The sequence below is a fragment of the Talpa europaea genome, assembly GCF_964194135.1.
Source record: "Talpa europaea genome assembly, chromosome: 15".
In the NCBI taxonomy this organism is placed as follows: domain Eukaryota; kingdom Metazoa; phylum Chordata; class Mammalia; order Eulipotyphla; family Talpidae; genus Talpa; species Talpa europaea.
In genome coordinates this window covers 34,060,010-34,086,272 of record NC_140083.1, presented here as the reverse complement: position 1 = coordinate 34,086,272, position 26,263 = coordinate 34,060,010, and the positions used below count along the sequence as shown (strand labels likewise).

The 26,263-nt window shown below is 39.2% G+C and overlaps 1 protein-coding gene across 1 annotated transcript in view; it reads right to left on the bottom strand.

The window, feature by feature from the left end:
• PTPRR (protein tyrosine phosphatase receptor type R) overlaps positions 1 to 26,263 on the bottom strand; it is a gene marked incomplete at its 3' end in the record, with an annotated part of 234,267 nt that overhangs the window by 109,000 nt on the left and 99,004 nt on the right. The window contains exons 3-4 of the mRNA XM_084255015.1: positions 6,225 to 6,338; positions 3,426 to 3,581 (exon numbers count right to left, since the gene is read on the bottom strand). Of these exons, the coding sequence (XP_084111141.1) occupies positions 3,426 to 3,581; positions 6,225 to 6,338 (270 nt within the window). The remainder of the gene's footprint in view (positions 1 to 3,425; positions 3,582 to 6,224; positions 6,339 to 26,263) is intronic.

Below are 26,263 nucleotides of genomic sequence, written 5' to 3'. Positions count from 1 at the left end.
ACAGAAATGTGAAAGAATCAGTTGAGTCATAAGATGTTATTAAACATTACCCACAAAGATGAATAAGTAAATGGGGAAACTCACAGAATACCATTAACCATCTTGAAACAACTATCAACAAATCTTATGCAGTGTCCCTGCCCCTGTGTGTCCTGAAGACCATCATGCGGGCCCTTGCTCATGGCAGCCAGCTTTCTCCTGTCTCTGCACTTAGAGCTTCTGGTCAGAGAGGACACCTGGCACATTCTAGAGTGCCTGAAAAAAAGGCTCAAACAATCCATGTGTCCTTGATGAAATGCAACTTATAGCCAATTAAAACACTTTCTAATCTCCTACAATGTAAAATATCCTAGATTTCTAGATGTCCACAATTTAAGAAAATAGCACATGTTGACCAGCAGGTCCCCTTTCATAATCCAAGTACACTAGAGGCTGTGGCTAGTGGGCTAATAGTTGGTGACAGGCTGTCAGGTAAGCTCCCTCCCTTCACCAGGCTGGGGTGTGCTGGAGGACACCCCAATACCTGATTTTAACTAGTCTTTTTGTATGGTGTGCTTCTCTTTGTATGGTTCACAAATGAGTCACTGAGCTGCTATATCACTAACGCTTTCAGCATGGTATTTAAACTCAGAATAAAGCAACAGGGAGAAATGCTTAATTTATTCACTGAAAGCTTACAGGAAGCAGAATAATTTAATCTGGTGGGTTTTTTTTTTTTCCAATTTAAGGAAGAATTGTCCTGAACAAGACTATATGTAAAGAGACTGAACTGTAAGAATGGGGTTTGGTTTGATACATGTCCAAAAGGAAGCCCATTTTGGAGTCACATGCGGGTATGAAATGGGTCTGGATGTTTAATATTATGCTGATCCTTTGCTCTGGCCTTCTGAAGCATGAGGTGGCCACTTCTTCCTCGAAGCTCCTGTGACACTACTGAAGGAGGAAGTAAGGAAACAGTACAGGCAGTCAGTTAGGAACAGGGTGCCCCAAGAATGCAAGACTATATATCAGTCTGATTGGAGAACAATCACAGGCCAGGAAGCTACTCCTTCCCCCACCCCAGTGAACACTGGAATGTCCAGAACACCAAAACAGTAACACAACGCTAAAGCAATGGGCCAAAGTTAGTTTCAGAACGGTAGGTCAGGTAATGTGGGCAAACTCAGTGGACCTTGGTAGGCTAGGAGATTCCCATGGGCCCAGTCAATGGGGATCATCAAGAGATACAATGTGGACACCACCCAATGGCCACTTCTTGCCCACTATACCCGTGTAAGCACCTATTTCTCATCACTTCCTGGGCTATCCACTTGGGACCTCTCTCCACTTGGAGAGCTTTCCTGTCCTTCCTCTTGTCTATCAATTGGCTACCCATTTGGGACCCTCCTCCACTTAGAGAACTTTTCTGTCATCTTCCTATCTATCAATAAATCTCTTGCATTTCTGTAACTTTGATCTCAACGTTGAATTCTTTTTTCACTGAAGGCAAGAACTGAGAAAGAGCCTACCTGGGGCTCTCGGGCTCTGGACTTGCTCCCTCAAACCCTGATTCACTATGAGGTAACTTTATCAATGTCCTGTGTTCCCATCATCAGCTGAAAGTTTTTAAATTTTCTTTTATTAATTTGTTTGTTATTTCATTTACTTTTCTGACATTTCTGCATGGCTATCTGTGTGCCCATTGTATACCAGGCACCTGAATGAAGGCACTGAGGACACAGATAAAATGGATGGCACATTCTCTGAAGAGGTCTACAGTGCACAGATGAACTTGAAGCCCAATGAGAACACAAAAGCAATGAGCTCCCATGACCCTGGAGGTGCAAGGGGAGGATTTGCTCTATTGAAGACTGACCTTGCAACATAAGAGGTACATGAATGGACCAACACATGCAAAATCAAGGCGGGAAGAAACAGTATGAGCTGCCATGGTCTCCATTAAGTCTAGAATTGCTGAAGCATAAATGGGGAGAGTGTTACCCAGCAATTATAAAGTCCAGCACACTAAATATCCTGTACCATATTAAGAAATCCAGACATGATTGTGCAGCATTTAGGAAAGCAGAGAAAAATCCTGAAATTAGGAGTGCATAGTCAGATTTGCTTTTAGAAAAATCAGATCTGGTGGCAAGAGAGAAAACTCTGTGTGTGTGTGTGTGTGTGTGTGTGTGTGTGTGTGTGTGACTGAGTGTGGGGAGCAGGAAGGAGAACAAATCAAAATGCAGGATGACCAATCAGAGGTGTGTTCATGGTTCAGTGACATACCTTTTCATTCTGCCAATCCATCTTGCATTTGAATTATATTTGTTCAGTGCCCACATATATTTTTTCTGTATATATTTTTTAAATTTAATGCATATTTTAAATCTATAAGGTGAGGACTATCCTTACTATTAATTTTTTTTTATGACACCCATTTTGGATGTGGAAAAACTGAGGTTCAGAGAAATGGAGGCTCTACGCAGTCAGACTTAATCTCACAGATAAATCATCTGCCTAAGGATACACACACATCTTAAGTGCTGGCTTTAAGATTCACACTCAGTCTTGTACCCAAGTTTTTTATACCATACCTGTGATATTTGCTGACATAAGAGGCAGTATACTTTGCCACCAAGGAGAACAGAGTAGGAATCATGATATCTAGATTTAAATGTTGCTTTATACCTCTCTTGCTTTGTCACCTTAACAAAGTCACTTAATTTCTATGCCTTTCTTACTGTATCTATAAAATGTTCACATGTTTTTTTCAAGGTCTAGTTCTAAGTAAATTTAATGACATATGTTTAGAATGATGAGTATTCTAGCAAATTTGGTAGTGTGGGATGGAGTCAAAGTCAAACAGGGACAGAATTCACTCAAGGAGTGAGGGTGGTGGAGGTGGGGGTGAAACTTAAAAAATGTCAAATTTGTAAAATATAAACATATGAAGAAAATATTGACAGTTCTTAAAATGGGTCCCTTAACAAAAGGAGAAAAAAAAACACATTTCAAATAAATTCTAAGTTTGTGGAAAAAGGTGACTATCTGGTGACCATTTCGGCAGTTAAGTCAATGAGGGATGCACCTGTTAAAGAAGGAAGACTTGAGGGTATTTCTTGGACACTGCAGTTTCAAGTAATCTACTGACAAATATATCTAAATGGCATTCTCCCAAATAATTTCCTGGGTAAGTTAAAATAAATTACAATGCCATAAAGTCTTAGAGAAAAAAGCGTTAAAAAGTGGAACTTTGATGTGGAAATGTATTTCCTGAAGGAATAAACACATAATGTGAAGATCAGAGAATTCTGACCCTCAGGGGAGAGTTTTATTATCAAATAACACACAGTAAACAGCTTTCATCTCAACCCCTCTTGGGGCTGGGTCACCAACATTGCTAACTGTGCAAATGTCTAAATGAAGTCATCCATGCAACGACATACCTCAGGAGAGACTTCTGTAATTCCGAATTGGGATAAACTTTGATGCAAAACATTGATGTTAAGTGAACGCAACACCTCCTCAGCCGGCAGAGCATCAGGAATGCCTGCTTTTCGGTTGATGGGAGACACAAATAGCTCGATGCTGTTCTTCTTTTCCTAGTCAGAGCATATCATTTGTATCTGTTAATAGACGCTTTACACAATTTGGGAAATATTTTTACTTTTGTTCTGCAAATATTAAATGAAGTCAGAATCCTACAACCCCATAGGGCATCTTCCTGACCACACTTATTATTCTCGTGTACACTTAATCCTCGCAGTCCAAAACCTGATATCTTCAAATGGCATTTTTTCAGGTAATGGACACCTCAGTATTTGAAATTTTATATTTAGTGATGCTAGTTTATTTTATATTCCATATTGTAACTGATGAAGTATATTATTTAGATGTTTCCTGAGTAGCTATGTTTAAAGAAACATTTCACATTAAGTAAATTCAGTAAAACTTGATGTTATACTATAATTATTAGACATCATTGCTCCATATTATTTTATAAGCTCTACTAATGTGAATGTGAGACTAACTATGGTTAGATGAGATTTGAATTTGCTTCCTTGATTCTGTTCTGAACCTTAAATATGTCATACTTCAAAAGTCTATCTTTTGGCAGAAAGACATATGTTGTATAGTAATATGATACTTTCCTATTATTAATTTATTCACTGAATTGGATCCAGGGGATTTCTTGCCATAAGTAGTTGAAAACAAAAAAGTCAAATAGCACACAAAAATGATATTGTCATTCACAGATCTTTTTTATAGCTTATACAATGCACTTAGAGAAAGGAGTTATTGTTAATATTTCCTTTTGATACACAGATTTCTCTCATGCTAGAAAATTTTCTTTCAATACAATTTATCAGAAGTTCAGTCAGGTATAAAATGGAGTATCATTGTACTCCCGCCACCCAGAAAAAATGCTTCCGTATATGCAGGGAACACCAGACAATGACTAAGAATAGCATGCTACTAATGGGAGATGTATTTATAATAACCAAAATAGTTTCTGATTAATGACCACAGGAGTAGAAACAGAATAGTTGTTTTGTGTCTGTCAGGCACCTCTGTACATTGTCTGTTATCTCATTTAATGCTCAAAACACCCTCAGGGCAGAGGCATCCTGGTTATCTCCATTTTGCAAATGAAGAAGCAAAGTGTCTTGCTCAAGGTCACATAGCTGGGATGTGGCTAAGCTGGAAAGTGAGTTTGCTTCTGTCTATCTCCAAGGCACACACTCTTAATCACCTCGCTTTGCTGCCACAGGTATTAGAGCTCCACTTATTATAAGTGACCTTAGAAACAGATGTGTATAAATGCTACTAACATTCTTCAAAGATATCACATCTCCCCTGGGACTGGCAAATCCCTCTCTTATTCCTGCAAAATGCTATTATGTACATTAAATTTATACACAAAAAAGATATCCACATATATATAAAATAAGGTCTAGGTCTAACACATCTGTAATATCTAAGTATTCTCACTTGAGTAATGTAGTAATGTAACTGGATATAAATAATCTATTTTACTCTTTCAAGATATTGGGGAATCTATCTTTCCTTTTCTATGGTACTGAGTTTAAAACTGCTTCTTAATAAAGCTTATTTAGTCCTGGAAATATTTGACTCCTGGAATAAAACTTATTTTGGGGAATGATATAACTTACTAACCTACCACATGCAGAAAAATGAAAGAAACAAATCTCTAAACCAAAATATAAAGCAATTTTCTCCATAGCTGGAAATGCAGCTGTTGAAGCAGTGGAAAGCTGTGCTCAAGCAGGAGCAGAAGCATTTAAGGCAAGAGAATGTGCAATCTTTGCTTGAGTTCCCATTGCATTGGAAATTAAGAACAATTTAAAACTAAGATAATTCCAAAGTCTTTTTCACAGGAACCTGAGGTAATTAGCTTTTTACAAAGACAAAATCATCTGATTTGAATTTGCCTTTCTTTACTTTTGCTCACACCCACCTTCAAGTGGAGGTGGGAACATACCATTGGGTGACATCAAGATTCCCAAACACTGAGGAAAGGCGGGAAAGAGAGGATGTGGGTGATTGATAGACGGGCCTCAAGTGGACCCTCTACAATAAATCCTTTGGGTTTACCTCATCTTCACCCCACACATCCATCTAGTTTTCTCTAGGCTTGTCAGGACTGTCTACTCTTATTTTCCATTTGGATTGCTGTCCAAGGATTAATGTTCATTTCTGTTATTTTCTTAAAATCTTCTGCCTTGGACATTCAGAATCCGTCATCCTACTGATTTGCTTTTATTGGGTTTTAATAAATACCGTCTGGAGGCAGTGCCTTAACTGATCAAGAGGGTTTTTCTTTTAGGCACAATATTTTGGGAATACTGTTAGGTTAGTGAGAAAAATATTTTAGACACCTCTGTCCATACCTACCAGCATAGCTAGATTGAACAATGAGAGGTTTGACAAACTTTTTCTGTGAAAGTCCAGGTAACAAATATTTCAGCCTTCAGGAGAGCTAAACAATTTGTTGCACCCCTCAACTCTGTAGTTCTAGCATGAAATCAACAATGGACAATAGGTAAGCAAGTGGGTGTGGCTTATTGTGATAAAACTTTCTTTACAAAAACAAGTGGCATGCCAACTTCGGCTCATGGATCATAGAACTACCGCATGGGTGTTCTTTATTATTGCTCTATTATTGAGCCCTTCAATCAAGATCAAAGTTTGTACTCTGGGAATGTGACATGTAGGCATCTTACAATGAGGCGATTGATGTGCACTTGCTGGGGTAAGAGTCCTAAAGCTGCTGCCACTCCTTGGCGGAATATCTGAAGCAAAGTTATATTCAGCTTATTTACTTCCATTTGCAGTGTCTGAAAAATAAAAGAAAAAAGTTCAAATTATGGTAAGTCTTTGGGTTAGGGCATTCAACTCCTGACTGACGACTGGTCACTACAACGGTAACTTTGATAACTTTACTCTCATGGTATTTTGTCGCATTTTTATTTTTATTTATTTATTTATTTGTAAAGATTTATTTATTTATTTATACAAGCACTGGGTACAGTCAGAAGCACCGGAGGTGAGAGAATTCACCAGAGCCAGAGCGGGGAGCAGAGCAGGCAGAAGGACCGAAGTACACTGCTGAGGGGAGCAGCGGGCGGCAGGAGAGGTCTGCGCGCCATGTGGGACCCTCCTCCGGTGGCTGGGGAGCAGCCAGGGATCGAACCGGCGCTGCAGAGGCTGCGGGCAGCTTCGCAACCCAGCGCTAAACCGCTGCGCCACCGGGGAGGCCCTTGTCGCATTTTTAATGGAGATACAATCATAGGGACATTTTATGTGAGCTTTTAAATGGTGTCAGTTAAAAAGAAGGCACATTGCATAATAATACAGTCTGTCTAGCTTTAATCAATAACTCAAACAAAAGAACAATTGATAAAGAATTTCATTGAAATGTGTGCTGGCTTATTTTGCTCTAGCACAAATCTAGATCACAGAATAGAATATGCTGTCAAGTGTATTTCAATAATCCAATCTGAAGGGCATCTATAGTTTGCATTCACATCCAGTCATAGAAAAAGACACAAAAAGACACTATGTAAGTTTTGTAGTGCCAGACTTGGCAGTTGTTTTTTTTTTTTTTTATAATGATTTGCTCCCAGTGAAAAACAAAAGAAAGATGTGCAAAAATATAGCCTTAATTTAAGCCATTGGTGTCATTATTCCATTTAACCCATAGACTAGTTAAAACCCAAGTATTTTCAAAAATGCACCTTCATCATTTGAGATAGATACTTTGCAAGGTGGGGAAACCAAACCTTTATGTGTTTCTTACATTTTTATAATGCTTTAGTCACTAACTTGACCATAGTAGGTTATCAATAACAATTGAATGTCAGCAATATCATCTGTTCCATCAAATAAGACACACTTCTGTGGATATACTTCTTTGATAAAGAGGTTGACTTACAAGTGTAATCTATACTAGTGTAAGAACTCTCGCAGGACTTTCTCCCTGTTTGCTCCAAAAGGAAAATAATACTGCGTCAAGAATTTATAGGCTTTAGACTTTTTGTAATGCATAAAGTTGTTATGAAATAAATGACTGATGATTCAACCAAATGGTCAATGTTACAGAAATCAGAGGAAGCTAGAGAGGTCAACAGAGGTTTAATGGTTGCCAATCAAATTGGCGAACCCAGCTGAAGCTCCCAACAGCTTTTACATTTTCAGATCTTTTAATATTTTCATGTGGGTAGAAGTCAGTAAGGCTTGGTTACCATAGGACCTGAAACTATACTTCTTGTATAACAAAAACACACACACACACACAAAAAAAAAAAAAAAAAAAAAAAAACAGAGAAAGAAATAAGATCTAGAGAAAGGCAGAACTCTTGAAAATCTCTACCTAACAGTACAACAATAAAGTATAACCTGTTTGTGGAGGGGAAAAGGAGAATGATGTTCAGGGTAGGAAGAAAACCTATATCAACATTGTCCCTAATTCATTTTTAATTAAATAAAAATCATCTAATGGCACACAACTTTTTGCTATCCTTTCCTAATGTCTAATAGTGTTTTAGATATATAATAACATAACATACTACAGAAAGTAAGATTTGAGCTCAACCCTGAAGGATGAGAATTTGAAAATGAAGTGATGACAAAAACAATATACTTTCGAAAATTCTCTATGTCTCCACTGAAAAAACCCAAGAGGTTAGGAAAACTCAGTCCACCTGGTGGCTCTGAGGAAGAGAGGCCTTTCACCCAGCAGCTAGCTTTCAGTTCTGCAAGGCTGTGCAGCTGCTGGTAGCTGTGGACATTGTACTGGAGCCTGTTTATTCCCCTTCATTTGTAAGACCAAAGATAGGATTCTTGAGGGGGTATTGGAAACCCTGGTGAGGAGCCATTGGTTCAGTGACTGTTTATCAGGCAGGGTGAGCAGGCAGGCACTCTCTCTGATCCCTAGAGGCAGGTTTGAAGCCAACAGACTGCACTGGGAACCAAGAGCCAGGGGGTTAAGTACACGCCTGAGAACTCAGTCCCCAGAGCTGTGATTAACCCAAGGCCCGTCACTGTGGAAACAGTATTAAAGTCTATGTTCCTCAGATTGAAATGGTACATGGAGTGGAATGGGAACTCAAGATGAAAAATCACTCAAAAAGGCAATTTCTCAAGAAGATAAAAACTGTGCTTTTGAAACAGAAATTTAGACTACCTAACTAAAGCAAACAAGTGAGTTTAAGTGATTAGTTTAAATGGCCATCATCTAGTTCATTGCCTCAAAATTTGGATAATTTGCTTCAGTTCTCCACTGGCCTGTGAAAAGCTGGGTTGATTCCCAGTGCTTGCATAATTCCTGACTATATATTATAAAATGGCAATGTTAAAATGCATGACAAACAGACAAATTTGTATTTGAGGATCTAATATGTGTCACACATTACATATAAGTGCAATTTGAGAAAAAGAAAAGATTCTAGACAATATGAGAATTTTATTTCAGAGGAAATAAAAGCCTATAACTCCCTGCAGTTTGAGGATTAGGCTACCTCCTTCCTTCTTGATAGATGCTCAAAACTCAGCTCCTTCTCATCCTATCATGTGAAATCATAGCAACTCTGATAGAACATGCATTTCCATGGCAATAACAACAGTGTCACACGTAAAGTTGCCATACAACTGAGCTAGATATATTTTAATTTCAATTTAAACCCATTTGGTTATTTCTATCATTTAAGCCTTCAATTTCAAAGACATCAAAATGCTTTTTCCAAATACAAGTAGCAAGCTACTTCACAGTAGTAAGTAATGCAATGCAGATAGAGCAACCAAGAACAAGTATTTACTGAAATTATAAATACATAATTTTTAGGGAGCAACATGGCGGCGAGGAGACGCTGCGAGTAAGATCTCCCATTAAAAAAAGTTAATAGGGAGGAAAAGCGGCAGGTCCCAGTGAGAACTGGGACACGGAAGATAAACGGACGACTCCAGCAAACTGCCCGAAGAAGAAAGTTGCCATAAAAGAGGACCAGAAGGGAGGGAAGCGCAGAACCCTGCTCCCCTCCCCCGCCCACAGAGGCGGCACTCTCCGACCGGCAGAGACGAGGGAAACAACAAACCAAAACGCCCAACAAGAAAAACGGATGCAGCAAGCGGGACTGTGAGTGGAAAGGAACTATTTCAGCCACCACACCCCGTGAACGGGAGCTGAGGCGAACCCTGCAGGATCCACCGCAGAGGTGAGCTCCACGCGCCATTAAAGAGAGCCCCGCCCCCCAGGAGGAGACCAGCACCAGCACACAGCCCCGGCCGCCCGGTAAGCTTGCGCGAAAGCGGCGCTCGGATTGCAGCTGCCCAGGCCCCTGCGCCTGCGACCTAGGCTTGCGGGGAGACGGCGGAGGCCCTCCCTGAGTGAGCAGGGACAAGGCGCCCAGGCAGGGGAGCGGGATTCAAAAGTCGCCATTCCCGCGCCCCTGATCTGGGCTACAGCCCGAGTCCTGGAACTGAGGGCTTTGGAACTGAGACCCGGGCGGAGGCCCTCCCTGAGTGAGCAGGAACGAGGCGCCCAGGCAGGGGAGCGGGATTCAAAAGGCGCCATTCCCGCGCCACTGATCTGGGCTACAGCCCGCGTCCTGGAACTGAGGGCTTTGGAACTGAGACCCGGGGCACGAAATTAGGGGCGTGGGTTCCCCACGACGGTGGGGCACAAGGCAGACACAGCACCCCAAAGCCGTTGAGGTGTACCCTACCATCCCCGCTCTGCTCCCTGTCCCACGGGGTGGAAAATCAGCTCCCCAAGGGCTCTAGGAGAGATCTCTGGCGCCACCTAGCGACTTGACCCCAGCACAGGCTACTGAAGGAGCTAGTGGCCAGCTGGGGAGTTAGCCCACACCGGGCCCCTTCCGAACAAGTAGTCTGAGCTCACAGGGAGAGCGAGCACCCACAGCCGGGGCAGACCAGGCGCGCAGAAGAGTGTGCCTGAGACCAGAAGCGCAGGGAGTGTGTCCCACATCACCATTTTAGAACAGGGACATTTCTTCAGTAAAGACTACCTGCAGAAGGCTTCCTCAGGAGCCAGAGGTGAGCGGGGGAAGTTCGCCCACGCCAGACCCCCTCTGGCCTGCAGTCCAAGCCCAGAGGGGAGCAGGAACCCACCGCCGGGGCAGACCAGGTGCACAGGGGAGTGTGTCCCCACATCGGCATTTTAGAACAGGGACCTTTCTCCAGTAAAGGCTGCTTGAAACTGACAGATGACTCCTGGAAGAACCAGAGGGGAACAGAGAAGCCCACCCAAGATGCCGGCAAGTCCCAACAACACAGTGTCCCAATGCATACGGCAAATTAGAAAACAGACAGTAGGGAGGAGAAGAACCACACGCAACCTAGCAACTCTCCAGAGAAAAAGCACACCACAAAAAGAAAGCCAGCCCCCAGATTGCAACGACAATAACTTGGAAGAATTTCTGAGCCTTCCAGAAAGAGAATTTAAAATTGCCGTGATTAAAAAACTGACAGAAGTCATAAAGGAAAACAATGATAAGGGAAAAATAATCAACGATCAGAAGAATGCAATTGAGTCCCTAGAGAGGGAAAACAATGGTCAGAAGAAAGAAATTGAGTCCCTAAAGAGGGAAGTAAAAGAAATGCAGGAGATCAAAGAATTAATGGAAGAACTAAAGAATTCTGGGAAAAGCAATGAAAGCAGAATAGATGAAATGGAAGAACGAATAAGTAATCTTGAAGACACAGAATTAAAAAGAACCAAAACAGAAAAGGAAAGAGAAGTACGAAGGAAAAAGAACGAAGAAAGACTTCGGGAACTATCTGACTCCATGAGGAAAGGAAATATAAGAGTTATAGGAATACCTGAAGGAGAGGAGAGAGATGTAGGAACAGAGAAAATATTCAAAGAGATAATTGAAGAGAACTTCCCAAATGTGAAGAAGGAGCTGAAAATTGATATACAAGAAGCAAGAAGAACACCAAACTTCCACGACGAAAGGAAAAATACAGCAAGACACATAATAGTAAAGCTCCCAAGAATCCAGGACAAGGAAAAAATAATGAAGCTGGCAAGAGGGAAGAAACAGATAACATTCAAAGGAAAACCAATCAGGCTGACATCAGACTTCTCCGAAGAAACACTACGGGCAAGGAGAGAGTGGAGGGACATAGTCAACAGACTCCAAGAAAACAGATGCCAACCAAGAATACTCTATCCCGCAAAGCTCTCCTTCCTCTTTGAAGAAAGAATATGGACCTTCCCAGACAAACAGAAACTCCGGAATTTCATTGCAACTAAACCCCCACTCCAAAAAATACTACAAGGAGTCCTAAAGCCAGAACCTCAGAGCGACGAATAACAATGAAAGAAGGCCAAAAAAAAAAAAAAGTTATTAAAAGAATAAATAAATAAAATCAAAGGAAAGACAAACACAATGGCAAATACAGATGTTAACATATCAATATTAACTCTAAATGTAAATGGACTAAACTCTTCAATAAAAAGACACAGAGTTGCAGCCTGGATTAAGAAACAAAACCCAACCTTTTGCTGTCTCCAGGAAACACATTTAGCTACAAAAGATAAAAATAGGCTCAAAGTTAAAGGATGGAAAACAATCCTACAAGCAAATGGACCAAAAAAGAAAGCAGGAACAGCTATACTTATATCAGATAAAACAGATTTCAAACTCAAAAAGATAAAAAGAGACCCCAATGGTCACTACATTATGATCAAGGGGACAATACTTCAAGAAGAAATAACACTCATTAACATATACTCACCAAACGAAGGAGCACCAAAATATATCAGACAACTGTTGTCCTCTCTGAAAACAGACATCAGAGAAAACACATACGTAGTGGGAGACTTCAACACACCACTATCAACAATGGATAGATCAACAAGACAAAAAATAAGTAAAGAAACCAAAGCTCTAAATAAAGACCTAGAGCAATTGGGCTTAACAGACATCTATAGAACACTAAACCCCAAAAAAACGGAGTACACATTTTTCTCAAGCGCACACGGATCATTCTCCAGGATCGATCACATACTGGGGCACAAGACAAACATCAACAGATACACCAAGATTGAAATCATATCAACCATCTTTTCTGACCATGAAGGCATCAAACTAGAAATAAACCATAAAAAGAAGGCAAGGAACTTTCCTACCTCATGGAGATTAAAAACCACACTACTGGAAGACCATTGGACTAATGAGGAGATCAAAGAAGAAATTAAAAAATTTTTTGAATTGAACGACAAGGAGGACACCAATATCCTAAATGTATGGGATGCAGCAAAAGCAGTAATAAGAGGAAAATATATAGCAATAGAAGCTCACATCAAGAAACAAGAAAGAACGCAAAGAAACAACCTAATCTCGAAGCTCAAAGATCTAGAAAAAGAACAACAAAAAAACCCCAAAACCAGTAGAAGAAAAGAAATAATAAAAACCAAAGCAGAAATAAATGAAATTGAAACTAAAAAAACAATCCAAAAGATCAATGAAACCAAGAGCTGGTTCTTTGAAAAAATCAATAAAATAGACAAACCCCTAGCCAGGCTCACAAAGGAAAAAAGGGAGAAAGCACAAATAAACAGGATCATCAATGAAAGAGGAGAAATCACAACGGACACAGCAAAAATCAAAAGAATAATCAGTAACTACTATGAACAGTTATATGGAAACAAGTTTAACAATCTAGAGGAGATGGACAAATTCCTACAACTCTACAATCACCCAAAGCTAGATAAAGAAGAAATAGAACACCTAAACAGACCAATTACAATTAGCGAAATTGAAATGGTAATCAAAAACCTCCCCAAAAACAAAAGCCCAGGACCTGATGGATTTACAAATGAATTCTACCAAACATTCAGAGACGAATTAGTGCCTATCCTTCACAAACTCTTCCAAAAAATTGAGAAGGAAGGGACAATACCAAACACGTTCTATGAAGCCAACATTACACTAATACCAAAACCGAACAAGGACAACACAAAAAAGGAAAACTACAGGCCAATCTCCCTAATGAACACTGATGCAAAAATCCTCAATAAAATTTTAGCTATCAGAATCCAACAATGTATCCATAAGATAATTCACCACGACCAAGTTGGATTCATTCCAGGGGCACAAGGATGGTTTAACATCCGAAAATCAATCAACGTTATCCAACACATCAACAAAAAGAAATATAAAAACCATATGATAATATCAATAGATGCTGAGAAAGCTTTCGACAAAGTGCAACACCCATTCATGATAAAAGCCCTTGAAATTCTTGGGATACAAGGAACATACCTCAACATCATAAAGGCCATCTATGACAAGCCAACAGCCAGTATCATTCTCAATGGTGAAAAGCTGAAAGCAATTCCATTAAGATCTGGAACAAGACAAGGATGTCCACTCTCACCATTGCTTTTCAATATAATACTGGAAGTCCTAGCCAGGGCAATAAGACAAGAGAAAGACATCCAAGGAATCCAAATAGGAAAAGAAGAAGTCAAACTATCACTATTTGCAGACGATATGATATTATACATAGAGAACCCCAAAAACTCCACAGAAAAGCTAATTCAACTCATCAATCAGTTCAGTAAAGTGGCAGGATACAAAATCAACACGCAAAAGTCAGTAGCCTTCCTATACACAAACAATAAATCTGAAGAAGAAGAAATCAAAAAGACCATCCCTTTTGTTATTGAAACAAAAAAAATCAAATATTTGGGAATAAATCTAACAAAAGAGGTAAAGGACCTATACAAAGAAAACTATAAAACACTGTTAAAAGAAATAGAAGAAGACACAAAGAAATGGAGAGACATCCCCTGCTCATGGATTGGAAGAATAAACATTATTAAAATGGCCATCCTTCCAAAAGCAATATACAGATTCAATGCTATTCCAATCAAAATTTCAATGTCATTCTTCAAAGAAATAGAACAATTATTGATGAAATTCATATGGAATCACAAAAAACCCCAAATAGCCAAAGCTCTCCTGAAAAAAAAAGAAGGGAATGGAGGCATCAGACTCCCAGACTTCAAACTATACTACAAAGCCGTAATCATCAAAACTGCATGGTATTGGAACAAGAACAGACATACAGACCAATGGAATCAAATAGAAAATCCAGAAATAAACCCACAGATTTATGGTCAACTAATCTTTGACAAAGGAGCAAAGACTATGCATTGGAGCAAAGAAAGTTTGTTCAATAAATGGTGCTGGGAAAACTGGGTCGCTACATGCAAAAGAATGAAGCTTGACCACCACCTCACACCATACACAAAAATCAACTCAAAATGGATTAAAGAACTAGACATAAGACCTGAAACCATAAAATATATAGAAGGAAATATAGGCGAAACACTACGTGATTTGCACATCAAAGACATCTTTACAGACACATCACCCAAAGCAGTGATAGTGAAGGCAAAGATAAACAGCTGGGACTACATCAAATTAAAGAGCTTTTGCACAGCAAAAGAGACAATAACAAAAACAAAGAGAAACCCCACCAACTGGGAGAACATTTTTGCACCCAACACTAATGATAAAGGACTGATCACAAAAATCTGCAAAGAGCTGATGAGACTCAACAACAACAAAGAAAATAATCCAGTCAAAAAATGGGCAGAAGAGCTTAAAAGAAACTTCTCTGAAGAGGAAATGCAAATGGCCAACAGGCATATGAAAAAATGTTCAACATCACTTGTCATCAGGGAAATGCAAATCAAAACTACCATGAGATACCATCTTACACCAGTGAGAATGGCACATATTAAAAAAACTAGCAACAACAAATGTTGGCGAGGGTGTGGAGAAAAAGGAACTCTTCTGCACTGTTGGTGGGAGTGCAAACTGGTCCAACCACTGTGGAAAGCTGTATGGAGATTTCTGGACCTACTAAACATAGAGCTTCCATATGACCCAGCAATTCCACTCCTAGGTATTTACCCAAAGGACACAGAAACATCAATTCCAAAGAACACCTGCACCCCTATGTTTATAGCAGCACTGTTTACAATAGCTAAGCTTTGGAAACAACCCAAATGCCCAAAAATAGATGACTGGATCAAGAAGATGTGGTACATATATACCATGGAATATTACTCAGCATTCACAAAAGATAAACACATGCAATTTGCTGCAACATGGATGGCGCTGGAAGGGATCATGCTCAGCGAAATAAGCCAAAAAGAAAAAGAAAAATACCGGATGGTCTCACTCATAGCAGGAATCTAGAAAACTTAAATAAGGGACCAGGAAAATGAATAACTATAAGAAAGTGAAAATCAAAATCAACAAAAAACTATGAACCAGAGACACTTTTAGGGGGGCGGGGGCGGGAGGGGAGGGATTGGGGTCAGAATGGGGGGCTGCAATTGTATGGGGAATATAACAATAAAATTTATTAAAAAAAAAAAAAGTTAAAAAAAATTATAAATACATAAATATACAGAAAAAATTAAACACTAAAAAATTCAAAGAGTTCAAATTCCATCTGTTCTTAAATGTATTGGGTCTCTGTCTTGTTAAAGATCCCTCTGCCAATTCTTTTTACCTGGGGCCTAGGTGACTTCCTCCACTGCAAAGGAAGTACCACTAAGTCCTAAGACTTTCTTTGGTCACTAAACTTTCCTCAAAAGAAGTCGAAGCCTATGTGCATTATGCCTATGAGATACAAGTCAATCTGACGAAACAGATTAAAATGTAGCATTGAAATATAGGCACAAGCATTAAGTTTAAACTGTTAAGTATTGATTGACTTTCAGCTATTTATTTTTAAAGGATGGTTGAATTATTTTTGCCTGGGCGGTAGCAAATTTCTAAATCTTTCTCTCTTCTTGATGTCATTAGGTATCTCCTCATCATGGTCATCCCCATAGGAGTCAGGAGCACAGATGGCCCCAATAGCGAGAGGAAGATCAAATGGCCATCTCTAGACAGATGTACTCAAAGCTCCCGAGGGAAGTCCAGTCTGAATTCCCAACAGCCACAAAAGAACTCAGCCTCCTTTAGAATAAAGCCTATCAGGAGGAATCTACCCACCTGTAAGGGAATGTCCCCTCAATGCTACTCTGGTTCTCTTAACTTATTCCTGGTAAAGAGTCTCCCCTTTGGGCCAGAGATTGGATTAACAAGTGAACCCAGGAATGAAGAAGAAGTTTCTCTTTCATGTCTTTGAACAGAATACAAATCGCTGACCTATGGGAGATCTTTGGCATTCATTTTAAAATCTATTCTTTTTCAATGAGTTCTGCTTTGTTTTCTCTTAAAATTCTCTGATGACTTTCTATAGTATTTATATATTTATTTATTTTTAAAGATTTATGCATGCGTGCAAAAACTGGGTCACATTGTATAATAATGTAGAGGGTGAGAGGATTCACCAGAGACAGAGTGGGGAACAGAAAAGGCTGACTGACTGAAATGCACTGCTGAGGGGAGCAGCGGGCAAGTCAGGAGAGGTCTGCGGCGCCATGTGGGTAGCTCCCTGGCCAGGGATCGAACTCGTGCTGCAGTGGCTGTGGATAGCTTCATAGGTTGCATCTTAACCCCTGTGCCACCAAGGAGGCCCAACTTTCTAGCATATTTAGAATTTAATTCAACTCCATAAGCTTCCAAAGCCCTACTTTGTCTGACTCATTACTTCAGAACTTTACACAGTACCCCTTTCTCAAGCCACTTGGTCTTTTTTCCAGATCTTTAAACATGCCTTGTTGATTTTACCTCATAGCCTTGGCATTTGCCAGGCCTTTCAGTTCTCAGTTTAAAAACCACCTCTCCAGAGAGGACTACCCCCCGGCCACTCGCTACTCTCTTTTTCTCACAACATCTATCACGTTCTGTTAATTATTTGTTTGCTTGTTGTATATCTCCCTTCACTAAGATGTGGATTCCATTGGTGTGTGACCTTGTTAGGCTGGTTTGCTGTTTTAGCCCCAGCTCTGGAGCTGTGTCTGGCACATAGGTATTTAATAAATCTTTGTAAAATGAAGGACTACATGAATCATCACAGTCACCATGTGTGTAGTAACTAGATGGAAGAATCTGGGCTCCCTGGTAGATGTAGAAAGGGTTACAAAATCAGGACTCTGATCTTGAGAAAGTTATATTTGGTTAGAGAGTAAAAGCGTTATTTGGCTAAAGAGTTCACCTGAATTGCTCAGTTATTCCAAAACACCCAGAAACAGTTTAACACAATTTATTTTTGACTTGTAATTAATATGTCTTGAGAGTTTGACGAGTACACCACTTATCATGGGGAAACAATAGAAGATTTTCTCATCAACTTTTTGAAACCTGCTTCTATTAGACAAAAACAATGCAATTATTATAAGCATGCTGTATTGGTTATAAATGAACTCAGTGTTAGTTCTTGTGATTAATTTAATAGTTTTTTTTAAGATTTATTTATTCATGCATACAAGAACTGGGGGTACAGGCCAGATGTGTGGGAGGGTGAGAAGATTCATCAGAGACAGAGCAGGGAACAGAACAGGCAGACTGACAAGGGCGAGACAGGAGAGGTCTGCTACGCCATGTGGGATTCTTGCCGGCCGGCCTGGATCGAACCTACGCTGCAGAGGCTGCGGACAGCTTCACAGTGCTGCGCTCAACCACCTGCGCCACTAGGGGAAGCCCCATAATTTGATAGTTTTTTTTAAAGATTTATTTATTTATGCACACAAGAACCTGGGTACAGGCCAGAGGTGCGGGGGTGTGTGTGTGAGAGGACTCACCAGAGACAGAGTGGGGAACAGAACAGGTAGATCTACTGAAATACATTGCTGAGGGGAGCAGCGGGCGAGTCAGGGAGGTGTGCTGGGCCATGTGGGTCACTTCCCTGGCCAGGGATCAAACTCGTGCTGCAGGGGCTGTGGATCGCTCCACAGGTTGCATCTTAACCCCCCTGTATCTTTCTAATTATAAAAATTAAATATATTCATGATAGAAGATTTAGAGTACAAAGAATTAGAAATAACTTTTGTTCATAGGAGCTTATCCTATCAGAGAAACTTCTGAGATGAGACGGTAGTATTTTTAGTGTCAGCTATTTTCTGATGCTTTGATAATGTCATATCATCTCACGTCATATGTATATGTGTATATATATTAATCATATCACATACGTCATACAAATATCCATTTTAATGTGATGCTATAACTATTACATTTCTATGACTTTCTTCTTTCCATGATGTTAGGAAGTAATATTTGTGCCTCAACCTTATTCTAATTCAGTCTGATGGTAACTCCAATCAAGTAATATTTCTGGATTCTTCCTCTCTTCACGCTCTCTAGTGGAGGGGCTATGAGCTCTATAACTGGTGCATTTGGAGTGATATATGGGTGCATGTGCAGATTTGTGCTTTCATTTTGGGGTTAGCTTACCTCTAAAGGACATGTACTGTGGTGGTTTTTGTTTGCTAGTGGTGAAATGAGTTATAAAGACTGTCTCTGCAAGGGCTGCTCACTGCTGCTGTGATTGGTAGGGAAACCTTCCCAAGGAGGGACAGTCTTAGAGGATATTGTAATCATGCTCCTAAATTGCATCTCCAACACTCCTGTCAGCAATAAAGTTGGCATTTTAGTCTCGAAAGGCCTGCTTCCTCTGTCTTTTCAGGCAGGGAGGTGAGGGATGTTTATCTCTGCTACTCAGACATTAACCCATGGCACTGTAAGGTAGCTATCACACCCATCCCCAATGCCCCCCTCCCCAAAGGCAAATGGATTCTAAACCTTTTCTTGTTAGCCTTCACTTCATTGTGGGTATCTCCAGTATAGAAAACAAAATAATACATTAGTGCTGAGACAATAGTAGCAATACCAAGAAAATGAGAAGTGGCCTGATTGGATTTCAAGTGTTTAGATTTATTGATTGTTATTATACTTATCAAGATATAAATGAAGGAATCTGGGCCAGAGGAAAAATCAATGGTCAAAATAATTTGATTTTACCAAAAATGATGCACTTTCTAGAGAGAATTTATCTTTGAGGTTTAAAGACAAAATGTCACATTTTCAGAATCTAAGCTTCTATTTACTCCTTCCTAACCATGACGGTGAACACTCAGGCCAAATCCCAAATAGTATAGGAGACTCTTTGTAGATACTGAATTAAATTAAATTAATATTCACTGTCCTTTTCTTCTTTACTACCACACATTAAATGTTGCTATTGAGACAGAGTTAAACTTAGAGGTTTAGATAGAAGTCCTGATTCTACTCCTTTGAAAAGCTTTTCATAACCTAGTTTTTTTCTTCATTTCATTAATCTCTCTTTTCTATTTTAATATTACCTCTTAATTAGTGTCCCCTTTCATATCCCCTAATAACATTATTATATAAAAAAGAAGCTCCTCTTTTGCCTTTTGAGACTTGTGAAATTTGGCAATTAAATAAATAAACTTTATTCATTGTTTTGAAAATTTAAGGTTCTATATAATTTGGAGTAAACCCTCATCCACATAGTAAGATATTTTTGAAAGTCATGAAATGGGGAAGGTCTTGACTTTTCTAAGTACAAAATTCACTGGAGGAGTAAGTCTTCTGTGAATTACAAAAAAAAATTAGACTCTGTCAACTTTTATTGTACTATCATTCCTATATTTTGTGATTTCATATCTACTTGTACTTAAAAATATTTTTATACAAGTTACATCTATGGATGAAATAGAAGAAAACAGAGGTTTGATACAAGTTCTTCAGACAGGAGAAAAATCACGATTTAACCACAAATAGATATTATTCAGGGTACAGTAAACAAATATAATAGCAAGTTACTTGCTTTGAACAGAGTTTTCAAGTCTCATTATTACATGTTCTAGTCAACAGAAATGTCTACAGTCATCTGTCCTGATTGTTTTTCATCTTGTACTGCATGGTATTTCTTCTCTGTTGTTCTTATTCCAGTGTTCCCTTTCAATGGCCCCTAAATTGTTACTCCCCCTCCCCTTCCTTCAGCATTTCTCATGGAGGCAGAGCACAGCAGCCAAAAGCGTGAGTCAAAAACGACTGGAATAGGGGTCCAGCAGAAACCCTGGATGACAAAGGCTTAATGTTTAGGTGAATGCTGCCTGAAAAACCAGGTCAGATAAATTGAGGTTTCTACCTCCAATTCCACCAAGCTGGCAAAATACTAATTTTCACCGGCAGCTTTCCTGAGAGGACAGAGGACACATAAGAAATAAGACTAAACTAACTTCTAAGTGCATTTAAAGATGCTTGCCACTAGATGTTCAAGGGTGAAATTCTAATTCTTAACTCCTCAAGCATTTTGCTTTCTGGTGAGAAACGGATATCATCCCAAGTCATCAAATAGATAAATACCACCTTTTTTAAAAAATAAAGAAATTAGGGGCCTCCCTGGTGGCACAAGGGGTTAACCTATTGAGTTCGATTGAGTTAATCTATTGAGTTCTATTCCCAGCCACCCAGGGAGAAACCCACATGGCGTGGCAGACCTCTCCTGACTCCCTTGCTGCTCTCCTCAGCAGTGTACTTCCAGTCAGCCTGCCTGTTCTGCTCCCCCACTCTGTCTTTGGTTAATCTTCTCATACCCCACCCCCACACCTCTGGCCTGTACCCCAGCTCTTGTATGCATAAATAAATAAATCTTTAAGAAAAGAATAAAAAATAAGGAAATAAGCAATCGTTACAGGCCCCTACGTTCTTTCTTCCAGATAATGGTAAACAGGGAGTTGGTTCCCTTTATTTTCATGTGCTTATAGTCAATCAATGAGGATATATTTATTATTTATCCTTCTGAACTTTCAACTTTTCACATGCAAAAGCTTGAGCTGTGAGGAAGCAGGAGACCACACAGCTCTGAAGCATCTGTCTTATCACAAGGCTGGTTTGGAGTCTAACACTTGTGGAAGGATGTTACAAATTTACTTTTATTTTGATTCTCTCCATGAAGTAGTTTACGTTTCACTTCAATGACTGGAATCGGGTTCTGTTTTCCACTCTTTTGTTGAAATACCCACTTCCCCAGGAAACATGGTAAAGTGAAATGAGGTTTATTGACATGTGCTTTTGAGTTGCAGACAGAAACTCTATGATTTAGTGTCCTTTCAGCTTCTATTGTTGGTAATCTTGAGTTCTGTCACAGTGAGAATTAACAATTTTCTGCATAACTAAAAATGAATAAAGACAGAATGTAGAATACATTTTAGTCAATGTTCTTCTGGTTGTTGTTGTTTTTTTCATCTGCAGGAGATGACAAAATAATAAGAAGAGCATAATTTTCCATAACGTCTTATTTTAGTGATTAGCACCTGCAGAATATCTTATTTCTAGAAAAGAAAGATTCACAGGGATGTTGTCTAAAGCAGAGCTTTAATGCTCAGCATGACTGTGCCTATTTCATCCTGTTAGTCTTTCTCAATTTCCCCAGCAATACTTTTTATTTTCCTTTTAGCACGATTGGGACTATGGTATTTATTAAGATCTCTATCTCTCTGATCGAACTATTAAATTGTTAATAGAAGTACATGGATTGATTAGAAAAACAAAGAAGACTATATATAGCTATTCCTCCTTGTTACAGCTAAATATAGAAATGACTAATTTCATACAACACAATCAAGCATCAATTATCGACTGAGTAATTCATGCTAGCAATTTAAAAAATAAATTTAAGATTGAGGAAGCTGCAGGGGAAGATATTTTGGCGTACAATTTAAGAAGCCACATCTTGAAGGCTTTAATTTCTATTGAATAGTGTAAGATTTAAACAGGTTAGCACTCCTCACTTTAAAACCTACACATGCATTAGCGATTAAAAGAAAATCATTAAACACCTGTATTTCTAAAATCTTGCCTATCATTTGCATTATCATCTACTCATGTTTCATACTAGAGACATAGGAGAAAGAGAACCTGGCAGTCCTATATCTTGTGGAAAATAGAGATTGACTTCTTGAGTCAAATAATATATTTGTGTCATCAAGATGACTGTTTCCTTCAGTATTGAATCAGAAAGGTTGTTAATCCAATGTTATTAAGATGGATGGCAATACAAGATGGACTACATTTTGACATTGTTATTTATCATTGTGGACAACAGACAAAGTCAGAATTATATATAACTTTGTACCAATGCCAGAACCATGATATTATTTTTAAACTCTCAAACTAAATTTTAATTTTTAATTTTGACATGCCCAGATCTACATTCAGTGTCTAGACACAGTGGGACCTCAATACATATTTTTTGAACTAAACATTTTGTGAGACTTCTCACCTGAGGATAGCACTTCTGCACAGATTAACTAATGAATTCATATGTAATTTTTTAATGAGTGTCATAATTCTTATGAGGACAGTTATACTTAAATAATAAGGTTCCTGGTTTACTGGTGGAAAACAACAAAGCTGAGGTCCCCAGTTGGGAATTAGGCCAGGGATTCTCATGTCACCAACTTTCATTCATTGGTCCCCCACATCCGATTGCCATGGAAGACACTGACTAGTCTTTTAGTGAAGTCTGATTGCAAAGGCATGGTCCCCAAGATGATTATTATGATAAAAACATCCAGATTTAGTGACTTTGTCTACCACAAACATCTCTCTCTTTCCTTTTTTTTTCTAGTTATCATAAATGCAAGAAGTCAACTTTCCCCCAATGTTTGTGTGGAAACTAGAGCAAACAAAACAAAGAAAATATCTCTTCCATTCCATAGCCCTTCTGGAACATTTCAGTGCTGTCCGACTGGATGAACTCATAATTCCATTTTCCATAGGATGGTGACAAATTTTATAAGACACATCATAAGATTGTGGAAGGGTCTTTCATGTTTAAATATGTTGAAGTATTGCATAGCATTTTCTTTTAATCTCCAGCTTCAAGGCTAAACATATTTCCCTCGATATCACAAAGATTCTCTGCTGACTCACTCACTGATACGCCTATGAACAGACACAGACCTAAGCCTCAGTATTTGCCCTCCTAACCTGGTAATGCTAACATGAAAGATTCTCTTACCTGTTTGAAAATTGACTGGGTGTTGTGATAAATTCAACGTCCATTTGTATTCTTCTTTGTGTTATTTCCTCACCAAAGCAAACTGGATGAATCCTAAGGTTTTTCTAAGCTCTGTGCTGAGATGAAGCCTCATTTAGTCACCTGAAGGTAACTGCCTGGTACTATTTCTAGAGACATCGCCAGTCCCAGGTCTGCTGTAGCAGCTTGTGCATTCCCAAGAGATAACCCAGGTGCTTTCTGTTTCAACGGTTAACTAGAATTGAAATTCATGTCATTTTTAATGGTAATTAGCAGAACTATAAGATGAGAACTTTATGGACTATAGACAGGATATGCTACATAAGGAATTTTTTTTTCTTTCTGCCCTTTAAAAACATATGTGTTTACAGGATACATTCACGGTAAATATAAAGTCCTTCTAAAAGTTCCACTATTTCCTCTGAAATTATCCTAGTTGGTGCTAGGGACTTTATAGATATATCATTTCAATTTGCACTGTGAGTTAAAAAAAAAAAAGCAGTGATTATTATTAATCTTCTAACTGACGGGGAAATTTAAGTGACCTGACTAAAGCCCAAGAATTAAATCTGGGATTTATATGCAGGTTGGTCTGATTCCAGAATTGATGATTTTCCCCCTGTCACACCATATGGTTTAACACAGATTTCAGATAAATGATTGTTGTAATTATCATCATTATTAGTGAAATATTTGGTATGAAATATTTGGAAAGAGATTAAGATAATGTAGACATAATTTCTGTCGAGTATAAGATAGTTGAAACACTATAGAGATTTCATGAATTATGACTTACAGATATGTGGCATAACTCTAGCACAATTGCAATAAAACTTAATTATTTATTCCTTGCTGGTGGCATGACAAACTGATTTTTAAAGCAATAGAGCACTGTTGAGAGTCTAAAAAATGTTCATGATCTTTGATCCAGTAATTCATCTCCTGAATATTTATCATAAAGAAATGATTTCAGGGCCTCCCCTGGTGGCGCAGGCAGTTGAGCGCCACACTGGGAGGCTGTCCACAGCCTTTGCAGCACCGGTTCAATCCTGGCCCGTCAGTGAGGGCCCCACATGGCGCAGCAGACCTCTCCTGCCTTGCCCGCTGCTCCCCTCAGCAGTGTATTTCGTCAGTCTGCCTGTTCTATTACCCACTCTGCTTCTGGTGACTCCTCTTACCCTCCCACACATCTGGCCTGTACCCTGGTTCTTGTGTAAAATAAAAAAAAAAAGAAAAGAAATGATTTCAATGAATAAAAAAATAGATGCAAAGATTGCCTTTGCAACATTATAGCAAAAATCAGAAAATCTTACATGAGCATCAATGCAAAAAAGCACACATAAATGATGGTATATCAATAGGAGGTAGTTGTCTAATTCTAATTCTGCCTTCCTTTTCTGCACCATTAGTTCAAGCTCTATCAGATCTCTTGATCTTCATGTGCTGTAATTTTTTCTCATATTAAAACAAAAGCCAAACACACTGAAAGACCTCTTTATATAGCTATCAGTCCTTTTCAATACTCTCAAAAGAATAGTCCATGTTATGTTTCCAATTTTTTTATTCTACCTCCCATTCCCCTGCATCCATTTCTATTACCCCCCCCCAAAAAAAAATCAAGATTGCTACATCTAGAGGTCAATCCTAAGTCTTCATCTTGCTTGACCTATCAATAGCCTCTGACACATGATTTCCTTGTGTATCCTGATCCTATTCCCCTTCCAGGCTTCTGGGATGCCACATTTTTCTTTCTCTTTTTGTTTCTTACTCACAATTCAATCAGCTTTAGTTTTGAATATTCAGAACTAGATCATTTCTTGTCCTCTGTACCATCACTGCCCTACCTCTCATCACCTCTCACTTGGACTAAGGCAACAGTCTCCTAACCAGTCTCCCTGTTTCCACTCTGTCCCCCATACTTTTACTTTCTGCAAAAAGCCAGAGTGATATTTTTATAGATTTGTTTTCATTTATCTATGCATCTAAGAACTGGGGTGTAAGTCAGAGGTGTGGGGAGTGAGAGGATTCACCAGAGACAGAGTGGGGAACAGAACAGGTGGATCCACTGAAATGCACTGCTGAGGGGAGAAACAGGTGAGACAGGAAAGGTCTGCTGTGCCATGTGGGTAGCTCCCTGGTGGTTGATCAAAGTGATGCCTAAGTGGCTGGCAATAGCTTGATAGTGCTGAGACTTTAACCCCTGCACCACCAAAGAGGCCACCAGAGTAATTTTTAAACCATAAATCATTTCATGTCAATATTCTCCTAAAAACCCTTTGGAGGCCCTATTTGTTCTCCCTAACCCATTCTCCTCCCAGCTCCATCCTTCCCCAGCTGCCATCTTCCACCACTCTTCCCCTTATCCTACCCCTTTCATTCAGGTCTCCTTGCTGCTCTTTGAACATACCAAGTTCCCGCCACCCTCAGGACCTTTACACATACTGTCTCACTGTTTAGAACGCCCCTCACAAAATATCAGCAGCACTCACACCCTCATTTCATTCAGGTCTCTACTCAAACACTACCTTTTCAGAGATGTCTTCCCTATCAGACTATTTTAAAATTCCAGTTTGTCTGTCAATATCTGCCTCCTGATCCTGCTTAATTTTTTTACCATAGCACTTTTTATCATTGATATATAATACTCCCTCCCTAATAGTTCGTATTTTTCAAGATGGCAGGATATAAACTGTTCTGCTTTCTCATGATCCACAGTTTAGACAATGCCAGGCTTGTGACAGACACTCAGTAAATG